At 39.6% G+C, this 27,480-nt stretch overlaps 1 protein-coding gene and 1 non-coding gene across 5 annotated transcripts in view; both read left to right on the forward strand.

The window, feature by feature from the left end:
- Window positions 1-27,480, forward strand: part of IQGAP2 (IQ motif containing GTPase activating protein 2) — a 277,602-nt gene that overhangs the window by 68,757 nt on the left and 181,365 nt on the right. For all 4 annotated transcript variants that reach the window (XM_037529125.2, XM_037529123.2, XM_054687972.1 and 1 more), the window contains exon 2: window positions 562-661. In XM_037529125.2, coding sequence (XP_037385022.1) covers window positions 597-661 — 65 coding nt within the window. In that variant the 5' untranslated portion in view covers window positions 562-596. The remainder of the gene's footprint in view (window positions 1-561; window positions 662-27,480) is intronic.
- LOC119261497 (U6 spliceosomal RNA) lies at window positions 5,029-5,132 on the forward strand. The gene has a single exon (XR_005129037.1). It is a non-coding gene; the product is annotated as a U6 spliceosomal RNA (small nuclear RNA).

Genomic DNA, 27,480 nt, shown 5'->3' on the forward strand with positions numbered 1-27,480 from the left:
ACTTGTGCTGGAAGAGTGTTGGCTTAAGTTCTCATTTGTTTATTTCTTTAACAGCAAGGCTAGCCTCTTAAAGGCTAAGATATATGTGGAGGAATTTTGTAGAGGCATCTATAAAATAAGATTTAGGTTGAATGAGAAGTCTTAATACCCTGAAGGACTGGGAAAATTGAGGTCCTTGCAAATTCTTTGTTAAACTCCAGAATTTCCAGAATGGTCCAATCTGAGCCACTGGACCAATTCTCTACAAGTTTGTAAGAAAAATTGATGCTCTAATTGACATGAGACAATTTAAATCCTGTGGCATCATGTCTATGAAATCTGGTTACTGTTCTCATTCCAGTTAGTAATTTCAGCCCATTCTTCAGTACTACATATATTTTTTGCTAAAAATAACATAATATTACAATAAATATATAAAATTGAAAGGCAGAACTCTTTCTGTGCTTCATGTTTCAATACTCCTGACTCTGAACGTTCATTGTTGAACTGCTAGTTGATTGCTTCCGGTAATTATTTGAACATTGACCTTATAAATTATGTGAATTTTATCCTCTGTTTCAGCTATCGTGGACGATGAAAGGCTCTCTGCAGAGGAGATGGATGAGAGGAGGCGACAGAATATCGCTTACGAATATTTGTGCCACCTAGAAGAAGCCAAGAGGTACGGTCCAGACTTAATCTATTTGTGCTTCTTCTCTTGAAAATAAGATATTAAAAAGAATAGTATCCCATGTCTTTATTTGCAGTTTTGTTGATAGCATGGACCTGTTGTTTTGGAAATGGTCAAGCAGAATTGAGGAAAAGTTTAGAGAGGCAGATGTCCCTTTCTCTTTCAACCTCTCAGATTATTTGAAATATTCAACCTCTCTGATTTGGATGTGGGAGAGCATCAAACACTTAACTCAACTCCTTCACCACCTTCCCTTCACAGAGCTCCCTTAGATCTTATATGCACCCCACACCAAAGATTGTCGGTGCCAGTAAAACAATAGCATATTGGGCTAAAGTCCATCGGCCACTAAACTAGAAGGTAGTTTTATGACAGTAATCTCCTTTTTAACCCATGGACGTGCAACCATTTAGGACATGTTGTCTCTCAAATCACATCAACTCCTTTAGTCATTTTAGATTAAGTAAATATTAGGTTCGCCAAGGAGAAAGTGAAGATAAAGAAAATATTTGCACTTTGGTCTCTTTATCAGAGAAATCAGGACTCTGTCCTTTCCTGGGGGAACACTGTGGTGGCCATATGCCTTGAGTTTGGTTCTCATTTAATGATTTGTGCTGTGACAGGAGCAACAATTGTTCCAGGGACAGATATGTTCCACCTCTTTTATCTGTATAGCAAAGTAACATTTTGTCAGTGGTTATTGCTGTTAATTATCTCTGATCATGGTAAATAGCTATCTACAGAGCTAGAAGAATGAGGTTTGAAAGCAGCGTTTTGTAGAAGACCATTCAGTTACACATGCACTTATTTGACCTCCAAAGTATTTAGAAAGGGATTTCTCAGGTATGTTTAATATTTTAACCATGTCTTGTAACTCTAAATTCTAAAGACTGTTTTAAAGGTCATTTAGCATGTCCGTGAAGTCTAAAGTTAGGTTGCAGGTCACAAAGACTCACTGTCAGTCCAAGATTATTAAAAATATGCTTTTAGTCAGATATTGCTTAAAAAGTTAGATAAGGAAAATGATACCATATATATTCAAAATATGCTTTCAGTGAAAAAGCTTAAGGAAAATTAGTGGAAACTTCCAACATACATCTTGTATTTGCAGATTTTGCCTCTTGTTTTTTTTTTGTAAGTGGGAAGCAGCATCACATGAGTCAGGTGTGTGATTGGGCAGCAGAGATGGTGTGTGGGGGTCAGGCTGTGGAGTTGGTAGACCAAATTTCGTGGTCCCAATTCCACCATTGAAATGAGCTGTGTGACCTCTCACCTTTAGGAGCTTCTGTTTTTGCCTCTTCAATGGGATAATAAAGATGGTATCACCACTGACCCTATTTGTTTCATGGATTTCTTTTCTAAAAATTAATTAAAATCAAGAAGGTGTAAGTATTCTGTAAACTATAGTGTCAGTCAGGTATGTGGTGATAACGTAACCATAGTTTTCTCCCCAGTCTATCAAAGTGGTGTCATTCTAGCTTGAAAACTTATCCTCTTCAGTTTTTTCAAAAGTCTGTAGTTGAATTTTATTTTAGAAAGTCAGCATCATAATTACCCCAGGTTCTTTGAAAAAAGCTTCCTTAGGAATAATTTTACTGAATCATAGACTATAAAATACATAGCTTTCCTCTGAGACTGTTTTCCTAAATTTATTTTATAAGAATAAAGTAAATGTAATAGCTATTTATGAATCTTTTATTAAGGCCTGACACTTTTTGTGACTCAAGGAAGCTGATTCTTGGTCATGGATTAAATAAAAATTATGTAATTAGTAGTTATATTAATATGTATGCTGTGATTTCAGAAAGCATATTATATAGAATTCCACTGGTTCTGAACTCAAAAAATAAAGGGGTGAATCAGTCGCAGTTCAAAAGATTATTTATTTTAGGAGATTTAGTGCATGATTTATTTTTTGTGAAGTTAATGCCTTAGGAATTTGTCATAGTGGGTTTATTATAATGCATGCATATGTGTGTGTGTGTGTGTGTGTTAGTGAAGTTCACTGAAATACTGAGTTTCTAGTAAGTGGCACACTTACAATGTGAGTTCAGCTAGGAACTCTTTGTTTCTCGTTTCATTCGAACTGATTGTGGTAGATTTTAATCGGAAATGTATTGGTTCTGCTTCTGTGCCTCTTTTTATCCTTTCCAGAGGAAAGGAAGAATATTTCAGAAGGATATCTACTATTGGATGGCCTATACGTCAACATTTTTAAAAAATTCAGAATTCTAATATTTCAACATATTCTTAATTTTGGTTTTATTAATTTCAGCAATCTGCAATAATTAATACCAGGTCATTCAAGAGTTTCTCCATTCAGAGGGAATATCATTATCAACATTACAAAATAAAAAGGACTATAAGGGAACACTCTGAATAATTGCATGCCAAGGAATTAGATAATCGAGATGAAATGAAAAAATTTCTAGAAAGACACAAACTACCAAAACTATCTCAAGAAGAAATAAAAAATCTAAATAGCCTTAAAACAAGTAAAGTGACTGAATTAGTAATTAAAAAACATCTCACAAGCCCAGATGCTTCAGAATAGAATTCTGCCAGATGTTTAAAGGAGAATAAACCCAGCCCTTGAAAACTCTTCCCAAAAATACTAGCAGGATATGGCCTGTATGGCCTGTCTTATTGAGAAAAATATTAGTCTGATAAAAAGCAGAGACATCTCAAAAAAAAAAAAACAAAACCTACAGGCCAATATCCCTTATGAATAAAAATGCAAAATTCCTCACAATACTAACAAACCTGATCCATTGACATAAATAAAAAGGATTCCATATCACCAAATAGGATTTATCCCAGGGATGTAAACATAATTTAACCCAAATGTAAATCAATCAAGACAACTCAATAAGGGAAAATTATTTTTAAGAAGTGATGTTGAGGGCCTCCCTGGTGGCGCAAGGGGTAAGCACCATGCTATGAAGCAATCCGCAGCTTCTGCAGCACAAGTTTGATCCCCGGCCAGGGAGCAACCCACAATGCGCAACAGAGCTCTCCTGACTCTCCCGCTCCTCCCCTTAGCAGTGTACTTCTGTCAGTCTGCCTGTTCTGCCCCCCGCTTTTTTCTGGTGAATCCTCTCACCGCCCCCCCCCCCCCCGCATCTCTGGCCTGTACCCCAGCTCTTGTATGCATAAATAAATAAATCTTAAAAAAAAAGAAGTGATATTGAGACAACTGGATATAAATATGCATAAAAATGAATTTGGACCTCTGCCTCACACCGTATATAAAAATTATTTAAAAATGGATCATTAACCTGAGAATCACTACTATATAACTCATAGAAGAAAACATAGGAATAAATTTTTGTGGTCTTACATTAGGCAATGGTTTCTGAGACTTGGCACCAAAAGCATAACAAAAACAGAAAACTAAATTTGACATCATAAAAAATTATTTGATTTTTGATTTAAAGGATACCATCAAGAAAGTTCATGAAGAGTACCTACAGAATAGGAAAAAATATTTGCAACTCATGTATCAATATAAAACTAATATTCAGAATATATAAAGAATAAATATCCAGAAGATATTCTGGACTAATATAGACAGAATATTTACTATAACTCAACATAAAGTAAATAATCTAACTTTAAAATGGGCAAAGTTTATGTATAAGTATTTCCTTAAAGAAGTGCCAATGAGCAGTAATCACCAGAAGTATCTTTAGTCATTTGCATTATAAATGCAAATCAAAGCTACAATGAGATAACACTTCAGACTAAGGTAGTTATAATCAAAAGGACTGACAATAGTGCTTGCAAAAATGTAGAGAAACTGGAACTTACACACATTGCTGACTGGATTGTGAAATGATGCAGTTACTTTGTAAAACAGCCTGGAAGCTCCTCAAAGAATGGAGTGAAGAGTTACAAATGACTTAATTTCATCACAGGGTATCTACCTAAGAAAATTGAAAAATTATGCTCACATAAAAACCTGCATAAAAATGTTCATTAAAGCTTTATTCACAATAGCAAAAGCAGAAACAATGTAAATGTCCATCTACTGTTGAGTGCATAAATTGTGCTACATCCAGACAGTGGAATATTCTTCAGTACTGAAAAGAAATTAGAAATCAAGTCAAGACAATACATAGAGGAACCTTTAAAAATGCAAGTGACTGAGTGAAAGAAGTCACCCTAAAGTTAAAATCACATTCTAAATGATGACAACTACATGACATTCTGGAGACATTAAATTATGGAGACGGTGAAAAAGATAAGTGGTTGGGGAAAAAGAATAGATGGATCACAGTGAAAATACTGTGAATGATTCTATAATGATGGCTCCATGTCATTAGACATTTGTCTAATCGAGAATGAACCATCGTCATGCTAGTTTTGACATCGCATGTACTAAAATTGAAACAATACAGAAGAGATTAGCTTGGCGCCAGCACAAGGCTGACATGAAAATTCACATTCTCTCTCTTTTTTTTTTTTTTTGGTGATTGGATGCTGAGATTCTTTTGGTTTTCTACATTATTAAATATGTCTGAGAGGTCAAAAAAGAACCATAAGGTAAGGTATGGACTTAGCATGATTTTGATATGTCAATGTAGGTTCATCAGTTGTGATAAATATACCTGTCTGGTGGAGGATGTTGATAATGGGGCAAACTGTGCATGTGTTGGGATCAGGAAGCCTGAAGAGCTCATCTCAGGGCCTCATCTGCTCAATTCTTCTATGAACCTAAAACTGCTCTAAAAATTAGTCTTAAAAGATGAAGAAAGAAGTACTGATACATACTGTGGCATGAGTAGACCTTGAAAGCATCTGAATGAAAGAAGCCAGACCCAAAAGGCTACATATTTTGTGATTCTGTTTATATGGAATACCCAGAATAGGGAAATTCAGAGATGGAATGTAGACTACTGGTTGCAAGAGGCTGTGGAACAGGAGCAATAGGGACAGCCCAAGGGTATGGGGTATCTTTTGGGGTGATGAAAATGTTCTGAATTGATTGTGGTAAGCATGTCACAACACAGTGTACTAAAACAAAAAACAGAGAACAAAAAACACTGAGCTGTGTACTTTAAAAGGGTGAATTGTATAATACATAAATTCAGTCTCATTAAAGCTGTTATCAAAGAACAATTCCTTTGTCAGACTGGTTTGGAGAGGTCCTTAGCAAAGCTGTTAAATAAGATGAATTGGCATCTGGCAGATAAAGTGCACATAGAAGGTCCTTCTAACATGCATGCGTTATCTAAACACGATTCCTTTTGTAGATGTTTTTGAGCATCCTCTATGTGCAGACAGGCAGAGCAAGGTCACTTTGGGAGATGAGAGCAAGCAACTATCAATGCTGTGCTTAAAATATTCAGTTTGATTAAAGCTTTTACTCAAGCATTTTAAATACTTTCAGTTATGTTTGTTGTTTACTAGAGCATCACCCTATATCTCTCATATGCTCACTGCTCTGTCCTGCCACCAGCGTATGAAGACTTCCAATATCTCCTGCTGGATGACTACAATGGTCCCTAATTGGTTTCCCTACTCTTCCCTGGCCCCTTCCAATCCTTTCTGTACTATAGTCCAGTGAATCTATTATCAGATGAATCTTTTCTTTTTTTTTTTTTTTTTTAATAGAGGCATGTTTTATTTATTTATTTATTTGTTTGTTTGTTTGTTTTTGTTTATACATGCACTGGGTACAGTCAGAAGTGCGGGAGGGTGAGAGAATTCACCAGAGCCAGAGCCGGGAGCAGAGCAGGCAGAAGGACCAAAGTACACTGCTGAGGGGAGCAGCGGGCGGCAGGAGAGGTCTGCGCGCCATGTGGGACCCTCCTCCGGTGGCCGGGGAGCAGCTGGGGATCGAACCGGCGCTTCCGAGGCCGCGGGCAACTTCGCAACCCAGCGCTCAACCGCTGCGCCACCGGGGAGGCCCAATTATCAGATGAATCTTTTCAAAGCAGATCCGTTGTGGTCAATCCTTTCTTCTTTTTTTTTTATAAATGAACTTTCATTGGTGTATTACTACTCTTAGGATAAAGACCAAAGGCCTCCTAGACTCCACATAGTCCAGTCCTTGTAGCCTCTCCAGTTTCCTTTTGTGCCCTGTTCTCTTTTGCTCTATACTCCAGCCACATTGACCACATTTAATTTCAGGGTCACTTCTACCCAAGACCTTTCCATATAGTCTTCTGTTTTCCTCTTCCTAGCTAGTCAGAGTCTACTCATTATTCAGATCTCAGCTTACATTTTCAGGGAATCTTCTGACCTCCTCTTCTAGGTCAAACAACCCCATTATAAATTATCATGATTACATATCATCTTACATTTGAATGAATTATTTCATTGTCCAGCATTGTTACTAATAAGAATTGATTATACTCTACTTCCTGTACTCTGTAGCTTTCCTGGAGGTAACAAGTAGACTATTTAGATTAATGGTGGATAGGATTCTTGATAGTTGAGCTAGATGGCCGGTTTAGAGGCAAAATTTAATCTTTGGATTGAAAATTTTGTATTGTAGTTAGACGATATCTTTCTGCCATATATGTGATCCAATGAGTTATGATATTGGCATTTCTAGGTAATTAAATAATACCATAGAGAGCTAGAGGTCATCCAGAGAAGGACATGGAGTATTTTTCAGTGGATAAAAGAAAGGAAAATGAGGTAATCTGCATATATTTGATAACTTATGACTGAAATTATTGTTCAGTTTGTAAAATCATGATGTCTATACAGATAGACCTATTAAGTCTCAAAGTAGTATTTTTTAATTGAGATATAATTGACAAATACCTTAAGTTAGTTTCAGGTGTACAGTGATAATTTAATATTGGGGAAATGATCACCACAAGAAGCCTAGGCAGCATCTATAAAACATTAATATCAATGGCAATCAAGGAAAGATGAAAAGGCATTTTAAGACCAAAAAACAGGTGTGGCTCTGCACCTACGGGGGGTGTGTTTCTCTATAGGCTAAATGGTTTACCTGCTTTCGTAGAGACCTATTCATAATTGTGTTGGGAGGCAGAGGATGTCTGGGATATGTATTAAATATCCATGACTGTAACAAATTACACTAAAACTTACTGGTTTAAATCAGTAAACATCACAATTTCTGTGTCAAGAATATGGAAAATTGGGTCCTCTGGAGCTTAGTCTGACAAAGCTGCAGTCATCACAAGGGCTGATCTGCTTCTAAGCTCATTTCTGGTGTTGGCAAGACTCAGTTCCTGATGGACTTTTGGATTGAGGACCTCAGTTCCTTGCTTCTGTTGGTCAGTCTTTCCTCAGTTCCTAGACACATGGGTGCCTCTGTCAGGAAGCTTACAATATGGCCCTGGCTTCCATCAGTGAGTGAGAGCAAGAAAGGACAAGTTAAGATGGAAGTCAGTCTTTCAGTAACCTATTCTCAGAAGCATGTCCCATAGTTAGCTGTATTTTATTTATAAGAATCAAGTTACTAAACCAGCCTGTGCTCAAGGGGAGAGAATTACACAAGGGCATGAATTCAAGACAGGGATTGCTGGGATGACATCTTATGCATGGCTTTCTATGGGTGTGTCCATTTTCTTTTGAAATTGACCCCAGCAAAGGTACTTGGGTGGGAGAAATCTTTATTACTGTCAGAAACCAGATCAGGAATTGTAGGCTGACTTGGTCTAAATGATTATAGTATTAAGGTTATTTATGCTTTGATGTTTTTTTTTTTTTTAATTGTGAGGTATTTGAAACTAAGCTTTTCATTCCTCTACCATTTCAAATAATACTGAATGAACTTTTAAGTTTTCATTTCAGGCAAGCCCTAAAACCTAACTTTATAGCTTCTTTGCTGTGGGAGTTTTGCTGAAATGGGCTGTGCAGACAAGTCTGCTACTCATAAAGGCTTTGAAAGGGTCTCTCTGATGCCAGAAATCCCACTGTTTAAATTTAAAGGAGTAACTTTTTCCAAAAAATGAATACTGCTGAGATTTCATATTAATCTTGATAAAATATATTTGAATAATTAAAATGAGTCTATTTTAAAAACTTCAGTTATTTTGTGTTTTCAGACAATTGGAAAAATTGAAGTTGGAGAGTTCTTTTTGGAAAAACTCAGGGTTGAAGAAGGGACTCCAACTGGATTTATTAGGAAGGTCAGGGAACAGCAAAGGAAATCTTGGCAAGAGATGCAGAGGGAGTTTGCAAACTGAGTTGAGCAAGTAGTTATGAATGAGCCTACTATTGTATTTCCCAAGGAAAGTTCCTGTAATATAATATTCCTTTTTTTAAGGAACAAGAAAATGCATACAAATCATTTGCTGTGCTTACTTTTTCTGTCCTACCTCTGAAAATAAACAAAGCTAAAAAGCCTTCCCTTGGTGATGGGCTTGTTTAGAAATATTATCTTCAAAGAACTATTTATGTGAGCCAAGCTGTTCTCTGTATTAGTGAGTCTGGGACAGTTTTGTATGTGCCCTGGAAAGGAAACAAAACACGGGTGTGATTTCTTTTGTGTCAGTACTTACAACTCAGATTCCAAAAGGACACCTCATTGATTAGATCAAATCTCAAGCCCCAGCCTTCCCTAGTAAGTTAGATAATCAGGTTGGAAAGGAGAATGCTTCAGATGTTTAAGCAAATGAGTGTTGGTTTGCTTAACACTGAATATTTGTTATTATTTCAAGAAAAAGAATCTTACAACTGGGGAATTCTTCTGGATTTCTTGCACATGCTTGGACCTCACTGTCTTTATTCCTAAGGTTCTGCCCAGGGTGAGCGCTCCTAAGCGATGGCTAATGCACACTTGGAATTTGGAGGGAAATATCTTTCCCAGTAATCAACCCATTAAGGGACCCATTGCTCTAGATAAAATGTTAATGAAGTTTTAAGGAATTCTTAATTGCCTTTTCAAAGCACAAATAGTTTTCATTTTTCTCTAGTGGCTCTGCCTTTCCCCTTTTGCTCCTTGTTCTCTTGCCGGTGACCCGCTCTGCTGTCTGGGATAAAGCAGGGCTGCTCCAGCAATGGCTGGCAGGCTGTTGGGGAAGGGGGTACAGCAGAGCTGAGAATGGCTATTTCTTCAGTCTGGCTCCTGTGTGAGGGGAAGGTCTTCCTCTGCAGTCACCTTTCTGGGGCTATTTCCCCACTACATCCCTTCAGGAACCATGGGACAGCAGGTCCAGAACTTTTCTTTTGGCAGACAGGTCTTGTCACAAGGTGACCCACAGCAAAGGCAGGGAGAGACAGTGACTTGAGAGAATGGGGTCTTCCTGGGCTGCTTAAGGGTGAGACCCCACCTTAGGAGTGTCTCCATGCACAAGAAAGACCTGGTACCAGCCTGCCAGATCATGGTGCTTGTAACTGGGACCTCAGGAGAGACATTGGTGCTGAGGTCCCGCTGGGCAACGTGGAAGGGAAAGAATAAGGATGTAAAGAGAGAAACTGCAGGGGACTGGATTTGGGGAACAGAGGACACTGAGAGATCAGATGCTTTGGGGCAGATCCAACCATAGCTTATCTGACTCAGCGGGACACATTTTCTGGTCTCTCACTGGAACCTGTCATTGGTACACATTGTTGGGAGACTTTTTGGGTTTTAGTTTCATATAATCTGTGTTCCAGCCTGGCTGTATGTGGGCCAGGTGCCAGTCAGGTGTGCTCTGACAGGTGAGCATGTGACTTCTCAGAATGCTATATTTTAAACACGAATAATAAATATTATCATCTCCAGTGAAAGAGATGTTGAGCAACTGATATTTGATCCCAAAGGTTATGTTACTTTCTCAGACTCTTTAAAGGTGGAGAGCTGGGAAAGGTTTGGAATTTTCCATTGTCTCAAGTATCTCTTTAGTACATGTTCACTACTGTTAATTCTATGGCTTCTCCACTACAGGACTTATCACGTGGTTGTCCACTCATTGGGCACAGTTCCTAGAGCACTCAGCTCACACAGGGTTGCTCCCATTTTATAAGCGAGAAACCAAATCCTGGAACACCTAAATTTGGTCACACCAACAGGGGCCGAAAACAGCATTTTAACTCAGATCTGAGTTCATAGCCAGTGTACTGAAAAACTGTAACATACCATCTCATTTCTTAATTTCTTAACAGGTTTTGGTAGTATCTTTATTGTAAATTCAAAATACAGTCTTGGTTTTATGTGGACTTTGTTCTAGTTCTCGATCAGTTCTCACTGCTTGAGTTTTGGTGAAATTAGTGCAGTATAACTATCCTTTGCCTATTTTTGGTTCTCTTTTCCTTTCTCTTTTTTCCTCCCTTCTCTGTTGCTTCTTGTTCTTTTTTTTTTAAACTGGTACCAGTAGTTTGTTCTGGGAAGAACTGTCCTTGAGTTCTTCCCTTCATCATCATCTTCTCCCCTCCTACCCTCTGTCTCCTTTCTTAATCTTAAAATTTCAAGAGGAATTTGCAATTTACTGCAATGTAGACTTTATACTCTTCTCACACAAGATAGCTTTGGTGCATCTTTATCCTTGGTGAGGTCAGGATTCTGCAGTCAATTCATCAGTTGTCTTTGTGGTTCTGCCACTATTATTATTGATTTGAAAGGACACTTTGCTTTTTTGTTGAAACATCAAAAGGTACAAGTAGCAAACACGCTGTGGTTTCTTCCTTCCTGTATAAACCTCCCCTGCAGATGCTGCCTCATGCTGGGGTGCTCAGAAGTCATAAAACAGTGTCATTATTCAAGGCGTGAGGGACTCTGAGGAAGCCCTGTGGGAGAAACATTTGTGGAAGGTTTGCATGATGATTTTCTCATATCTTCTATTTGCAGGTGGTTGTGCAAGGTAGAAAGGTCTTTGTTGCTTTTTTTGGTGTAGATGCTTTTTTCCAAGTACAAATTCCCATTTCTTGAAAGGGAGTACTGAGAATCAGAGAGGCTCATCAACTCATTAACCCATGGAGGAGTTAGTGGTGGATTTGGTATTAGGATAAAAGTATTCTGACTCTTTGACAAGTGCTCTTTTCACCCCACAATTTTAAGTCATGCTGATTAGAAAAAAAAAATATTAGTAGAACACTGAATGGTCAAAGTGCACAAAAGTAAAAGTGAATATTAAAATGTTTTGGTTAAATCTGTTCTGGGGTTTTTTTGTTTTGTTTTGTTTTGTTTTGCTTTTAGTTAAACACAGAATTTGTAGTATAGGGGAGATAACCATTTATACCTTTTTGTCCTGTATTTTTTTTTTTTTTGCTGAGAAAGTTAAACCCATTTAGGAACTAGAACAGGAAATCAAGAATTAGCAATTCTAGCCATTTCTATACTCTCCTAGTTCTGTCTTCCTTAGCATAAATGTTCACTGATTTTTTTCTCTTCATTCAAATAAACTTTTGCTCTGCAAAAGTTGAGGGAGCTATATCATCTGAGTGAGACTGACTCAGGACAGTGATTCTCAGATTCACTACCACCTGCATAAGGTCACGGCGGGGCTTGTGCAAATGTAGGCTTCTGGGGAAAATGCCAGACCCTGCAAATCCATCTCTCCGAAGTGGAGGTCTGGAGTTTGCATTTCGGTAATCACCTGGTAAATGTTTATGCACACTGAAGTTTGAGAATTGCATACTCAAGAGGGAGGAGACCAGGAACTGTGGCTGATGCTGTCTCAGTAGTTCTGGCTTTTTCATCCCCGTTCAGACAGAGAGAAAAGCAATATCCCTTCCTCTGTGATAAGAGGAGAGGTAGAGCCTTGAGGGATGTCTTCTACTGAAATGAGGAGAAGGGGATGCAGGACTGAAAACAATTGTGGGGAATATAATTAGGAAAATAACCGCATCAGCCAAAGTTGGATAGAAAGCCTGGCTTGTTTTGAAGAGCTAACTAAAGTTCTAAATTTTCCTAATGGAACCAATGTATTTTTCCAATAAGATGAGAGAAAATGAATGGGGCAGTTAGGCTCAGAGATTGGCTGTTGGCTTTGTAGAAAGTCATGGAAAGGGGAACCTGGGTGTTAATGTGAGCATTGCTGACATTTGGGTGACCTTGAGGTCCCATCTGGCTAATGAATCTCCTGAAAGTCTGAAGGGTAAGAGGGAGTAGGCCATCCAGGGAGCATCAAGGAACTACCGATCATGAGGATAAAGGAAAGAACCTAAGGATAAGGAAGTGGAGAAATGGGTAAATAGAAAGCAGTAGTCAGAGACTTGGAAGCCTGGATCTTAAAGGTGGAGTATTTCTGGGTAGTGATAAGTTCCAAGGTGTGGTGGGGCTTGTGTGTGAAGTAGAATGGAGGTGAAACCTTTAGATAGAGGAGGAAATATCTGGGCTATATCTTTGGGTGTTCCCAAGTCATCCACCTTCTTTTTGAAGACTTCAAAGGTAAGTGGGCATGAGAGTAACACAATGACTTTGGCAAGAAAGGAAAGTCCTAGAGGTCAGAAGTGTCACAAGGTTGTGGAGTGAGGGACAGGAATGGGAGAGTCTTAGAATAGAGATGGTATATATGACCTGGAACAAAGTTCACTAGATTGGTGATGAGTGCCCCCCCCCACCCCTCCTTTGCTCCTATGAGTCAAGGAAATTTGGACAACAGCCACTCATGGCTTATATAAGTGGTATTATGGAAAACAAAACAAAACAAAACAAAACAGATTTCTTTTAAGACAAGAAGGTGGGGAAAATGTAAACAAAAAGTTAAGACTATAGGAGAATTCCATTTTTACAAGTCAGCTATTCCCAGAGAAACATCAGAAGGCTCTGGAGTATGTATAAAGAAGGCGATGTGATGCCAGCCAGTCATGCTCTGCCTCTGTAGTTGCTTTTTTGTGCATGAAATTAAGTAACCAAATGGGCTGTGATCAGTAAGTCACCTACTGGTCAGCTTAGTGGTACAGAGACAGATGACTATATCTAAAATAGTGCATGTGGGTCAGCACTTTTACTGGAGTTACTGAAGCCATTGCAAAAACATGTTTAGATTTATTCTACTATGGTAGGAACCCTTTTGAGATCATGTTACTAATTTATTATAATTCGTTAGCTGTGTGACATACCCTTTAAGATCTTGTGACCCGGAGTAAAACAGTTTTACATCATGACCCCAGATTGCATTGTGATGTGTCAAAGTGTACTTGTGTGTGCCTAACTAAGCAACAGAGTCAAAAAGCAATACTTTATCTTCATTATATAAAACACACCCTGACATTTACTGCTTTGTTCTAATTCATTTTCTTAGAAAATACTGGTTGTGAACCATTGCTTTGATTTTATGATGGTTTAAAAGGTTCAGCCTGCAGCTGGGCAACTATGCTTCTGCTCTCTGGATCCTGCCTTAGTAACACTAGATGCTTTTTCCTAGGCATCTCTTGGATAAAGAACATTTTCTGTAGATAGAGTTCATTGTATGGCCAAGAGATCATGCTTGATCAAGATCTTCTTTGCTTAAAACCTTTATTGATTCCACATTGCCTACAGGATTGAAGGACACCATAGCCTGGCCAGTGGCTCACATTTGACTTACTCTTTTGAAGATTTCCTGCAGTTGGTTAATTAATCCCACCTTAGGTCCTTGTCCTGTTTCCATTGCTCTTGTTAAAATTTATGGTAACTTTTCCTGCTTAAGAGCAGCTGCTGTAGAGAAGGTAATAGTGCATCAGCCTGGGTTGAATGGAAAGCCTGGCCATCAGCTCCTTGAGAAAGAACCTCCTCGTTGTCAGTATCCCCGATGCCTCACACAGGGCCCGGCACAGTGTGTGGAGGCTAGCTTGGTTTGCCTGAGTGCATGTTACAGTCATCTCAGAACTCCTGCCATAGGTTTCTTATCTGGTGTGCCCTAAAGCAACCTTGTGAGGGACACTGATCCTTTGCATTGAATGATTCTTGCTGATAGTTGATGTTTTTCACTTTCAAGTTGCTTGGGTCCCTTTGGGGAACATAGGCCAGCTGATTTTGTTTGGTGTTTTATTGTGGAGAATGTTGGTCCTGAAACAGAGCACACACATTCCAAATATACACTGTTACCCACAGAAAATTCGGGTGGGGGCATGTGCCATGCCTCTCAGTTTTGGTTGTCACAAGACTGATTGCTGTTCACCTTTCCATTTCAGTGGCGAAGTTTAATGGCTGCTACATTTATGGCATTGTGGGAGAGGAATTTTTAAAGAACCCCTGTGCAGCCCCACCCCTGACCGTGCATTCTGCACAAATAGATTTAAATAGTCTTTTTGTAGGTCTAAAATATAACAAGAAGACAGATTCCAGGGTGAATTAAAGATTTGCAAACTTAAATGATAAGTGGGGGTGCTCAAAGCCCAGGGAGTTAGCCAGACTGAAATTCATTTTTGTGGTGTAGACCAGTGGTGTAGCCTTGGTTTTGGGAAACTGACAGGTAAGATAAGGAGTAGATGGAAGGTTACTTTCTTGCTTCTGATGTGCCTCCCTGGCTGGATGCAGATAGGGACAGAGAACAGAGCAGAAGTAGTGTGACTCAAGGAGTATGACAGTGACATGGTATCCAGTAACCACATTAAAAAAAAATAGAAGCAGGATTTGTAAAGGAAACTCTATGGGACTACACCTGAGAGGATGGGAGGAAGCAAATATTGTTAAAAAATAAACAGTGATTTAACTCAGTGTATCCAAAAATATCATCACAGTATATAATGAATTTGTAAAACTATTAAATGAATTCTTTACTGTCCTTTCTTGCCCCAGCACATCTCAGTTCAGATGAGCCACTTTTCAAGTGTTCAGTAGCCTTGTGCTTTAGAGACTCCTGCAGGGAGTCTCAGGCCAGGCCCTATACTCTCCATGATTTCATGCACTGGAGCTCTGAAGGAGCCTCAACTATGCCAGACGACGATGAGAAGAGTAAAGAGGTTGTTGTTTTGTGTATATTGGCAACAAATTAAAGCTTTAAAATGTAGACATGGAGAATTTACCAATGAGGTAAACTTGACTTTCTTCTCCCTAAATTTCCTCCCCACATGCCCATGTAGAGTAAAAATGAGGAGCTCACTGAGTTACCAGTAGGAATACTAAGTGGGGTGGGATGTGTTCTTTTTTCTTCTGTCTTCTACTCTACATACACTTGCCTCCCCTTTCCTCAGGTGAGCAGGGAGGTCACAGAGGGAGGGTGTGATGCCAGCCAGTTATGCTCTGCCTCTGTAGTCACTCTTTTGTGCATGAAATTAAGTAACCAAATGGGCTGTGATCAGTAAGTCACCTACTGTTCAGCAGGCCTCTCTTTTCATAGCACATCCATGTTGCCTTTGTCCTTTTTCTTTTAATAAAGGACTCAATGACAAAGTGTGACAAAATTTGCCATGTATTTTTAGACTCAGTGGAATTAGGACCTGTCCACAATGGTTAATTTTACCAGGGTGTTGATGGCAGGAGAGAGGAGGGTGGTATGGAGGTACTGCAGGAGGACATCGGCCTGATAGTAAGGCTTGTAGCCTGGGACAGAAACAAAGTCTCTACTATTACAAAGGCCAGGAGGTTTGCTCTATTTCCAACCAGGCAGCCATTTTCTAGACTTTATTCACTGGAAGATTCATCATGTGCTGCTGCAGGAACAATAGAAAATGAAGTGTCTTGATCATCAGACCAAAACGAGGAGGCATGATATTATGATCTGCCTGTGACTAAAGCTAGGTGTGGAGGTGCCGTGCTGGTTTTGTTTTTCTCCAACAATGCATGACCCATACTTGATTTCTTTTCCCTGGTGCTAACTGTCCATGTCTGAATGACCTTGAGCAAAGCACAGTCTTCACTTATCAGCCTCCTTATTTGTGAACTGGGTCTGGGAATGCCTCTTACACCTACATCATAGTGTGACACTGGGAAAAGCAGGCTGAGAGCAGTGTAAATTATAAAGTGTTGAAACACGTACCAAAATACCTCTTACTGCTGTTGTTTATTACAAAAACATTTTCAGTAGTGGGAACAGCTGTGAATCAGGCATCCCAACTTAATTAGAGTCTAAGAATGTGTGCTTTCAGCTGCTTTTTATTGATGCTGTGTGCCTCTCTATTTCCTAACATAAATAGAGGTGTATTCTGCAGGAAGAATGAGGACTTCTGAATAACCTAGATGTGGAATCTTTCTTCTGTCAACAGTATTTCAACACTAAATACAGATCCCTCTTTTATACCATAAGGAGAGTAGGCAGTTGCTTTTTTACACCTAGAAATATACTCATTGGTTAATTATACCTTTCTTCAACAAAAGCCTCCTTCAAGGAAATACCTTGACCAGTGTTGGCATAGTAAATCCACCTTTAAAATACCATTCTTGCCAGAAAGCACATCCTTTCCTTGATGACTTAAAAGTTTGGAACCTTTGACCTGCCACCTTGTGTAGGTTTGGGTGGTACTCCATGGCCCTTACAGGTAACTTGGGCTATAGGTAAATTAGGCTTCAAGTCAAGTGCACAAAGGCTGCAGGTTTTCTCCTGACACCTGGCGCACTGGAGCAGGACAGCACCTTTCCTGAAATCAAGTTCATGTTGGGTCCCCTCTGACTCTCTCTACCTTGTAGGTTGAGCATAGGTGTCCACTGTGCTTCTCAAGCTGCACTCTTAAAATATGTCCCCTTATGCTCATCCCAGTACCTCTCCTCCACCTTCACCTCATGCTAGCCAAGCAGAGTTGAGAGTTTAGGGAAAGGCCTACAAATAGATCTCTCCTTAGTCCCTCAGGGACCACCAGGAGAATCTACAGGCTGAGCAAAGATCCAATCCTGAGAGCTTATCCTTCTGAGAAATCTCTGGAATTACATGTTGGAACTATTAAATTTCCTAGGAACTGCAGTTGTATTGGGAGAAGTCCGTCTGACTTCTGGCTATCAGAAGCACAAGTTCTTTGAGGGCAGAGACTGTCTCATTTAGTTACTTTTCCTCTTGCTCCATGGGACATCTGGTTTTCAATAGGTTCCTGTCAAAGGTATGGTAATAAATGATGTCCAGCTTGGGCTCCAGATGTTTTGTTGGATGGGTCTTGCTTCAAAACCTGAATTTAAGTTAACCCCCCCCAAAAAAAAGAATGAGGACTTCAAAGGACCCAAAATACAGCATGTAATTCCATGTATTACAAAAACTTATGGAAGTTGCTTCCCCCAGTAAAGTAAACTTTATAGGAATGATCTGGTTCAGTTGCCATTCCAGATGTAGGCAGGGAAAATTGTGACAGGTGACTCTGGAAGCCCAGAGGTGTAGAGAGGTGTCTGTAGTGCCAACAGAACTCTATCCATCTGCCTGATGCCCTCCTTTCCAACTCTGAGCTCTGTGTCCTTATTCCTTCTTTCTCAGGTATTCCTCTTGTTTGTAGGTATCCAAATATGGAGGGAATTTTCTTTGTCCTCCTGTGAAGAAGTGACCAAATGCATCAGGCTTTTAAACCGCTTTTAATTTTTAAAATTTGTTTTCATTTTCCCATTTCTCTTTAGCACTCTAAAGTAGGGTACTTAGATGGGCACAGAGTTAAGGTAATTTTCAGAACCCAGTTGCCAAATGACCATACTTTCTGTGTAAGTATCTTTATGTGTAATCTTTTAAGCCCTCCTGATAAGTAAAGATTTATTAAATAGCACACATGTGTGTACAGCAAAATACCTGTAGTAGTTTTGAAATGCTTTTACATTTAGTGGTAGGTTCTGAGTCACTGTGCTATGATGAGGAGAGAATTTTTCCCTTACTACATTTTAATATTAATGGAGAGTAAACACATGTTACAGTTTCCCTTACTTTTAGAGAAAGCCACCTAATATTTGTACTGGCATAGCACTAATTGGGGTACTGGTGTTTGTGGTTTTATAGAAGTCACTTCTCTGGGTGGTGCGAGCCCCCACCAGAGTGGAACATCTATGTGGTCAAAGGAGAGCTGCCTGGAGTTGGATGTCAGAACTACTCTGGTGGATCCCTTAATGCTTTCATTTGCCTTTTTATCCCCTTAAAAATTCAGCCAACACCAAATTTGTGAGCATCGTTGTGATGACTTGCTGAGAAATTGAGAATGCATGCTTAATGCAAAGACCAATATGCTTAAAAAGTAGATTTCATTTAAAATGTGGAGGAAGAATTAGCTTTGGTATAAAAATACTTGGCTGAATCTTCATGGAAAGAGTTGCCAAGGACTAAATTTACAAAAGGTTTATAGTTTGAATATCGTATGGGATTTTTTATAGCATTTTTTAAATTAGAAAATCTAATTTGATTACAACATATTCATTCAATACAGGAATAGTCTGTTTAGATTCTGCTTGGGTCTACAAAAGAGAGATTTAAAATTCTCCCTCCCCCTGCGGTATGATTCTGCATGTGGAAGATTAGCTAATAATGTTAGTTATATTTCAGGCTTATGTTAATATACAGCTTTATGTTGAAATAAACTCACATTTGCCCCAGAAACATAAATTTTATCAATTTCAGCCTGTGGCACAGTTGTCAGCATATTAAATGCTTCTGTTTGTCTTGCTAAATATTGCTGAGTACTCATTAGTTGACTAGGTGGAAAGTTTCCTAAATGAATATTGTGCCAATTATCCAGAATTCTGATGTTTTCTTGGTCTTGGCAGCTGAGAAGTGATTTTTTTTTTTAAATAGTCATCCCTTAGTAGAATGTATGTACCCTCAATAGTGACCCACTCATTAAAAGAAGCTTTTTATAGATTTGAATATCATATAAAAGATGACTAAACTTAGGATTCCTCCAAAATAATTTACTGTTTTGTCACTGTAGCCACCATTGTAAGCTCAATTATAAGTGAGGAGTGACATATTCCCTTCTATTGATGATGTTACCTTCTCATACCCATCCTAAGCATGTTTTCTTGCCTGTCAGGTTACTGATCATTTAACCTGGAAACTATTTTAAATGTAAAATGTTTAATTTTTAATAAAAAGCACCAACATTTTTCATAACTGAGTAGTTGCCCCAATCCAAACACATTTCTAACCTGAAAAGAATAGTGCTGCTTTTATTCACTGTGATTGGGGTGTGTGTGTGTGTACACACATGTGTGTTCTTTGGGATTTAGGATTGTCAGTTTAAAGAGGGGGGCAGTTAGTACCAATATAGAAGCAAGTTTAAATTTTAAGTATTGGGCCTCCCTGGTGGCGCAGGCAATTTAGCACAGCGCTGTGAAGCTGTCTGCAGACTCTGCAGTGCTGGTTCGATCCCCACCGGCCATGGAGAATCCCACATGGCGAGCAGACCTCTCCTGTCTCTCCCACTGCTCCCCTCAGCAGTGTATTTCGTCAGTCTGCCTGTTCTGTTCCCTGCTCTGTCTCTGGTGAATGCTCTTACCCTCCTGTGCATCTGGCCTGTACTCCAGTTCTTGTATAAATAAATATATCTTAAAAAAAATTTAAGTGTCATAAATTGTGGCTAGATGTTTTTTGGGTTTTTTTCTGGCACATTAATCTGAATTGAGAGTGTGGTAACAGTCTGCTGGAGGCTAGTCACTGTGGGCTGCAATGTGTCAGTCTCCCTCTGCACCTTATGCATGCACGACTCGGACTCTCCGCCAGCTTCCAGCCAGGCACTCAGGCTCAGAGTAGACTTTCTACATGATGAGGTTGGAGAGTAGGGAGTAGCATCTTTTCCTTCTACAGTGTCAGAAATAATCTCATGTTCTTACACTGCATTTAAGATGGCATACTAGGGAAATCAGGTGAAGATGCTAATTTCCTCCTCTTGTGACTTGTTGGGGTAAGCCAGGAAATAAGAAGAGAACAACTTAAAATGTACTGGGTGGTGGGGATAGTTTTATAGTATTGGACATTACATAGTCACACATAATGTGTTCCTCTGGTGACTAAAAGCCTAGCTGGCGTTTTGACTGGAAAAGGTCATCTTAATCCTGAGGAGCGTCATGCTTATCTGAAAACTAGAACACTGTTGCTAAAGAACAGGACTAATGGGTGTTGGAGTGGGGGAGCAGTTAGCACCTCTGCTTGTGCCTTATCTACTCTCTGCCACTTTATAACTGGTCAGATGCTGGTGAGCAACACATACTGCTCACCCATGTGGATCCCATGACAAACAACTGACTGGTTCACTTAAAGGAGGGGAAAATTGAGGGCTTATAATGGTAGCATGTATTGGGGACACCTAAACTACTCTGAAGGCTGCCAATAATCTTTCATTGAAAAAATGTGTATTTTTGAAATCTGATGTAGTTTAGGATTAATGGCTAGGGTAGGTACATGCTAGATGGATCAATCATGTATCTGAGAAAAATGCAAGTCATCAAGATATTAGTGACCAATTGACTTCCATGCTTACTCTCTCTCACAGTTGGCTTCCTCGTAATGGACAAAACAAGTGTGGGTCACTTATATGTCATAATGTCTTGTGGTAAAGTTTAATATGGTTTATTCCACAGAATTCTGTGAGCTATTGAAAGTAATTCTTCAGTTAATTTGTGGTTTTTTTTAAGAAAAAAAAGAAACAATTTCCCCAGTATTGATTTATGTACCTAATTATTTTATCTGTGAAACAATTATTACTGATGCAGGTTTCTCATATTTCAGTCAAATATGTTAATATTGAAATAGTTGAATAGTTGTCAACTTGATACATACACATAAGAGTTGTCTTGCTGTCTTTGAGGCTTTGACATTTGCTTGGTTGCTAATCTGTGAAGAAAGCATAAAGCTTTGTGGAATGTTGGGAAGATAAAGTGAGAATTTTGGCAAAATAAATGAGAGAGGTGAAAATATTACTTACCACTAGTTCTTAACTTGTACTTGGATCTTTTGAGTGAATTTTAGTATTAACTTTAAAAGCCCATTTTGGATGGTTGTTCTAAATCATCAGTATGAGTGTGTAGCTGACTGGATAATGGCTCTCAAATACATGAGGTCCTACAAATCCCTACAACCAGGAAGAATTACCTTGCTAGGAAAAAGAATCTTTGCAGATGTGATTGAATTACATATCTTGAAATGGGAGGTTTTCCTAGGTTATCTGAATGGGTCCTAAATACAATCACAACTCTTCTTTAGGAGGGAGACAGGAGAAGGCAGCCATGCACTGAGAAAGGAACTTGAGTCATATCATCACTAGAATCTTCATTACTCTTAGTCTCCTTCTTTTCAGGAGCTGAATTTCTTTACTTTGAGCTCTTACAAAGTTCAGGGTTGTTCACTGTGTATGAGGCCTGAGGAATGGGAAACTCATCAGGGCATTTGTCATGCACTGGATCTGTCTGTACCCTGTCCTGGTAAAGAGGGTGCCTGGTACAACTCCTCTCAGGTAGAAGGTAGATGGTAGAAAACCCAAAACTGAACTGAAGCTGTGTTTCAGAACACATATTCAAACACTCAGACACATGAAAAGTGTCCAGTGCTTCAAAATGATGGAGCCAGGATAAGAAGTTGTTAATAGGGCTGGGGGAGAAGCTGAATCAGAGACAAGCTAGAAAGGAGTTCAAGACTCATGGAACTGCCAGGAGGTGGGATTCTGGCCTCACATCTGGGAGTCACTCTTTAATGTGACCTTGAATGATTACTAAAGCTCTGATTGTTGGTCTCCTCACTAACAGGTAAATAACACCCTTTTCACAGCACTGCTGTGAGGACTGGAATTAATGATGGATATAAAGTCGGTTTTGTTAGTTTGCCCATGGTTTTCTCAGGAACTTGATGTCTAATGCCTGTCAATTCCTAATCCCAATTAAATTATTAAAAATTTGAGGAGAAAGGAAGGAGAAATTCTTGTTAATGTGTAATTAGTGAGTGCTGCAGCATCGGACTGGCTGCCTTGCTTGTGTCGTGTGTCTCCCAATAACAGCTGAGGTCACTTACAGACTTAAGTGTTTTCATTTTAAAAATACCCATTTATAACCTCAAAGGGGGGGGCCTTCTATAATGAACCCTGTCTTTTAAGATTGACCTAAGGTAGTAGGGTGGGGCCTAAATTAATAATTGCCCTAGAAAGGATTCCGTGATTCTGAATAACAATAAACTAAAAGATCAACTTTCTAGAATAAAATTCTTTTTGTCTGAAAACATTTCACTTTAGGAAAAGGGAAGAGAAACTAAGATTCAATAATTCATCTCTCTGGAATCTGTCCTGTTTATATTAAAGTCATTTTGGGGAACAGTTTGAGGTTTTACTTCAATAAGGGAGGTGTGACGGTACAAGATACACATTGCCTCAGAGAAAGAGGTTGCAGCTTTGCCGTTTCCTTATAAAATTGCCACACGAATCCATCAGCCTATATTAGTAAAAGTAGCCATCTGGTAGCTTCAAAAACAGAGTCAAACATCTCTGCTTCCAGATTCCCTAAGTGTGTGGGTTTGGGAAGGACAAAGAACCGCTATCACATACTTTTAAATACCAAGCACCCAGCCAGGTTTTCATATCTATTGTTCCATCCAGTTCCACTGCAGTCCTGTGACAGAGACATTATTCCCCACCTCAGTTAGGCACCCAGTGACCTGATGGTAATAACTCAAGTTTACGTGACTGGAAATGTGAGGTCAGGCTCCTTCCTCCTTGCACTTCCACTGTGTCCTAAATCCCTTTTCAGTGTTGACCTAATACAACTTCATGTATGCCTCGCAAGGATCCCACATTTTAAAAGTTTGACCTCTGGATAAGCTGGCTGTTCTGGAGAGAGTATGCCTGGGGGATAGCAGAAAGGTCCCTCATTCCCAACACCTCACACAGTCCTTACAGGGAGTGGCCTATAATTCTGTTTCCTTCTCTGTCTTTACACCTCACTCCTTTGTTTTCTACAGCTTCTCAGTTCAAGAAATAACACTGGGGCCTCCCTGGTGGTGCAGGTGGTTGAGCACCATGCTGTGAAGCTGGTCCGCAGCCTCTGCAGCATGGGTTTGATCCCCAGCCGGCCAAGGAGATTCCCACATGGCATGGCAGACCTCTCCTGTCTCGCCCGCTGCTCCCCTCAGCAGTGTATTTCAGTGAGTCTGCCTATTCTGTTCCCCGCTCTGTCTCTGGTGAATCCTCTCACCCTCCTGTGCATCTGGCTTGTACCCTGGTTCTTGTATAAATAAATAAATCTTAAAAAAAAAAGAAGTAGTAACTCTGTAGGAACCTTTCATCTTTCTCTCTGACCTCTTCCACATAAACTTTTTGAAAATAATATTCTATCTTGATAAAATTCAGTTGAGTTCATTAGAGGTAGAGTTAAGCTTTTTCATGAGGATTATTTTTTTGATTCCTATTTCTAATTTCCCTCATCACCCCCTCTTCCATTCACATACACATTTCACATACACACCACACATACATTACACACTTCACCATCTACTTTTAAGATGAGCCACTGTAAAATGAGTCTCTATTAACCTGACAGCAAGGAGATTTCTTAGCTCTTGGCAATACAGTGTTGTGATTGACCAGTGGTGATTCTGCCTCCAACTTGAATGTGCTGGTTGCAAGTAACAGTTCACCCTAAGCTGTATTTTCCATTGTAAAGTAAATTGCTTTATACCCATTCTCATTCTTCTAGAATTCTCAGGAAGAAGATAGGTTTTGTTACAGGAATCGAAGAGTAAAGTTTTTTCCTCATATCTTTTTTTTTTAACATAGAATAAGATTGAGGATAGTTCATTTAGGCAGCTCTGGACTAATATAGAGGTTTGTATACTAACAACAATATAAACTAGTCTCAGGAATTTTGACATTGTAGAATTATTAGTAATTTGAGAGAGGAAAGATGACTTTGTATCTGGATTTAATTCCTAAATTAGTAAGCTGTCACCACCGTGACATGCCAGTTTTCTTTTCATTTGTCCTTTTACCCACCTGTAAATTATATTAAGGCATTTCTCAAATACTAACTTAAATCTAAAAATAAAATAATGCCATAGGACTTAATGTCTTGTGTTTGGAGTGCTTTTGGAGAGCATTAATACTTGTAAGAAGTGAGGCAGGAATGAAAGATTCAATAATAACTGCATTAGAGCTCAGAACACCACTCAAGTGGCCAAAAATGTAGCTTAAAGCATAACAGGCTGAAAGATAAAAGCTATTTTGTTGTTGTTGTTAAAATAGCCACAGGCACTGTATATAAGTCCTTTTAAAACTTTCCTCCTGAATACTCTTTTGTTCCTATTCTGACTTTCAAACATGGCCATTCCATTTAAAACATACTGTTGAATCTATGTGGCAGAATATTTTTAAGATGCACATGTCACATTAAGAAGGCTCTGAGGCCAAAAAGATGAACAGTCTCAAGCATTTGTCTTTAAATATGTGCATTTAGAAGTATGTTCTATAGCATCCTTGAAAGGAGAGTCCAGGAAAATGGATGACATTTGGAATATGTAGCACTTGAGACTTTCATATTTCTTATTCTTTTTTTTTTTAAGATTTATTTTTATTTATACAAGAGCTGGGGTACAGGCCAGAGTCGTGGGAGGGTGAGATACAAAGCAGGGAACAGAACAGGCAGACTAACTGAAATACACTGCTGAGGGGAGCAGTGGGTGAGTCAGGAGAGGTCTGCCTTGCCATGTGGGATTCTCCCTGGCCAGCCAGAAATTGAACCAGTGCTGTGGAGGCTGCGGACAGCTTCACAGCGTTGTGCTCAACCCACTGCGCCACTGGGGAAGCCTTATCTCTTACTCTTTTTTTTTTTTTTTTAAAGATTTATTTATTCATACAAGCACTGGGTACAGTCAGAAGCACGGGAGGGTGAGAGAATTCACCAAAGTCCGGGGGAACAGAACAGGCAGACCGACGAAATACACTGCTGAGGGGAGCAGCGGCCATGGCAGGCGAGGTCTGCGTGCCATGTGGGACCCTCGCCGGTGGCTGGGGATCGAACCGGTGCTGCAGAGGCTGTGGGCAGCTTCACAGCCCAGCGCTCAACAGCTGCGCCACCAGGGGAGGCCCCCTATCTCTTATTCTTAAGACCTTGAATATATCAGTTGGAAACTTCCAGCAGTAATATCAGATATTTGTATACTGGTGAGTGTGGTGTGATTTTATGTGCTTTAAAATGACCTCACTACCTCTCTGTTTGCAAAGAAAGAAAACTAGCTTTTGAATTATCTTTTAAGTCTTGTCCTTGCTATGTTTCATGTTATGTTTGTATAGAACTGAGCAAACCATTCGTATTGTTTTTCCTGCTTCCCTAATGGTCAGCACGGACTCTCTATGTGTGTTCTAATTATTTGCCACACCTTGAAAAGTCTCATTAGATGGAGATATAATGGAGAGATTGGAAAGATACATTTTCTCATATTTCTATTACTGTGCATCCAAGCTGTACACAGGGACTCCAAACTGTTAAGGGGTACAGGCTCTTAAAAGAAACTGGCCATCCATGTGAATAATGGCAAAGGAAGTATACTCTTAGTGTGAAAGATCTTTTAATATAAATGGTGTGCAAAAAGAATCAAAGAAATGATATTCCTAATAAGTTTCCTAATAAAACCCCCCAAATTACCCATCAACCTCGAGAAAGGGGTTAAGCAGGTCCCAAAGAGCTAGAACTGAAGAAAAGACTCAGAATTCAAAATGTACCAAATAATTTACCACAAAGTCAGGACAGTGGCTGCCATTGTCTCTGCCAAGTACTAGGAGCAGCATCCCCATGTCTCTCTCACCCATGTCTCTTCCAAGTATCTCTGCCTTTCTGTCCTCCACATACCTCCTCCAAGTCTCCTTCCCAGCAGTACCAGGGTACAAGTTGAGTGGCAGAAGCCAGACAGTGGGCCCATCTGCCTTCCCTATTATATAGTCCACTCAGCTCTGCCCGTAGTTCCCAGTAGCTCCCAGCTCAGTAAGTCTGATTCATGGCATACTGAGATTTGTAGTCCAAGACAGCTGCATGCAAGTGGGGGTAGGGAAAATGACACTTGTTCAATGCTCTTCCCCCACCCCCCACAGAGATTCATCTGTAATGCCTCCTTTATGAAAAAATGTTTCTATGAGTTGTGCTAAAGAACAAGTTTATCATTTTATAGGATTTCATTTGTTTTGGAAGATATATAAGATCTCATCTTACATTTCTCACCTTTTCGTACTTTGCTCCTTGTATTCTGACATACACGTGAGCCTTTGATGTTTCCATTTCCCTTTCATACTCTTCAGGCAAAGTGAGTTTCTTGTGCTTCTCTACTTAATTGTAGGTCTCTGAATACAATCCCTTCTTCTCTTCCTTCTTGCATGACTAACTCTGACATGTTCTCAGGACATTTGTATTTGACCTTCACCTCCAGAAATTCACTGTGGTTTTCACTTCCTACATCCCAAAGCGCTGCAAGCAGTATTTCTTATTCTCCCCCTCATAGACTCTTGTTAACCCACCAGATCCCTTTCTGCACTGGGCAGTCACTGTTGGCTTGCTCACTTGGTCTGCTTTCCCACTCCCATGGTCTGCTCATAAAATCATATAGCAAAATCTGCAGTAAGACACAGCCCTGTTCATTACATTATTAATAATCTCACAAGAGCAGGTTGTTAATTACTACCCAACAACTGCATGAGCCTGTAGATGTTGTGAAAAGGGATTAAGGGAACACTGACATGCCTTTGGCCCCAGTAGTTCTTTGTCATCTCGGGGAACTAAGGCATATACTGAAGGAAAGCTGCTATACTAGTAAATGGGGGGGTCGGGATGCTGTGTTCAAGCTTTCTCTGCCTGGGGGTTCAGCCTCTATTCTTAGGCATGGGAGTGCTCTTGCCTCTTATTCCCAGAGGGTAGGATGGGAGCAATCACTTAGGTAGTAGAGATTGAAGAATGAGTGAAAGGTGGCTCCGTCCTGGATGTTGCCTCAGGATTGATAAGATTTTTATAAACTGTGGGGGAGGAGGAGGAGGAGCACAAGGAAGAGATTAGCACTGAGAAAGCAGCAAGATTATTGGGCAAAAGGCTGTAGCAGGATTTCCTCTTCCAGAAGTAGTAGTGG

The sequence above is a fragment of the Talpa occidentalis genome, unplaced genomic scaffold (assembly GCF_014898055.3).
Source record: "Talpa occidentalis isolate TD23 unplaced genomic scaffold, MPIMG_talOcc4v2.1 talOcc4.6, whole genome shotgun sequence".
Classification (NCBI taxonomy): Eukaryota; Metazoa; Chordata; class Mammalia; order Eulipotyphla; family Talpidae; genus Talpa; species Talpa occidentalis.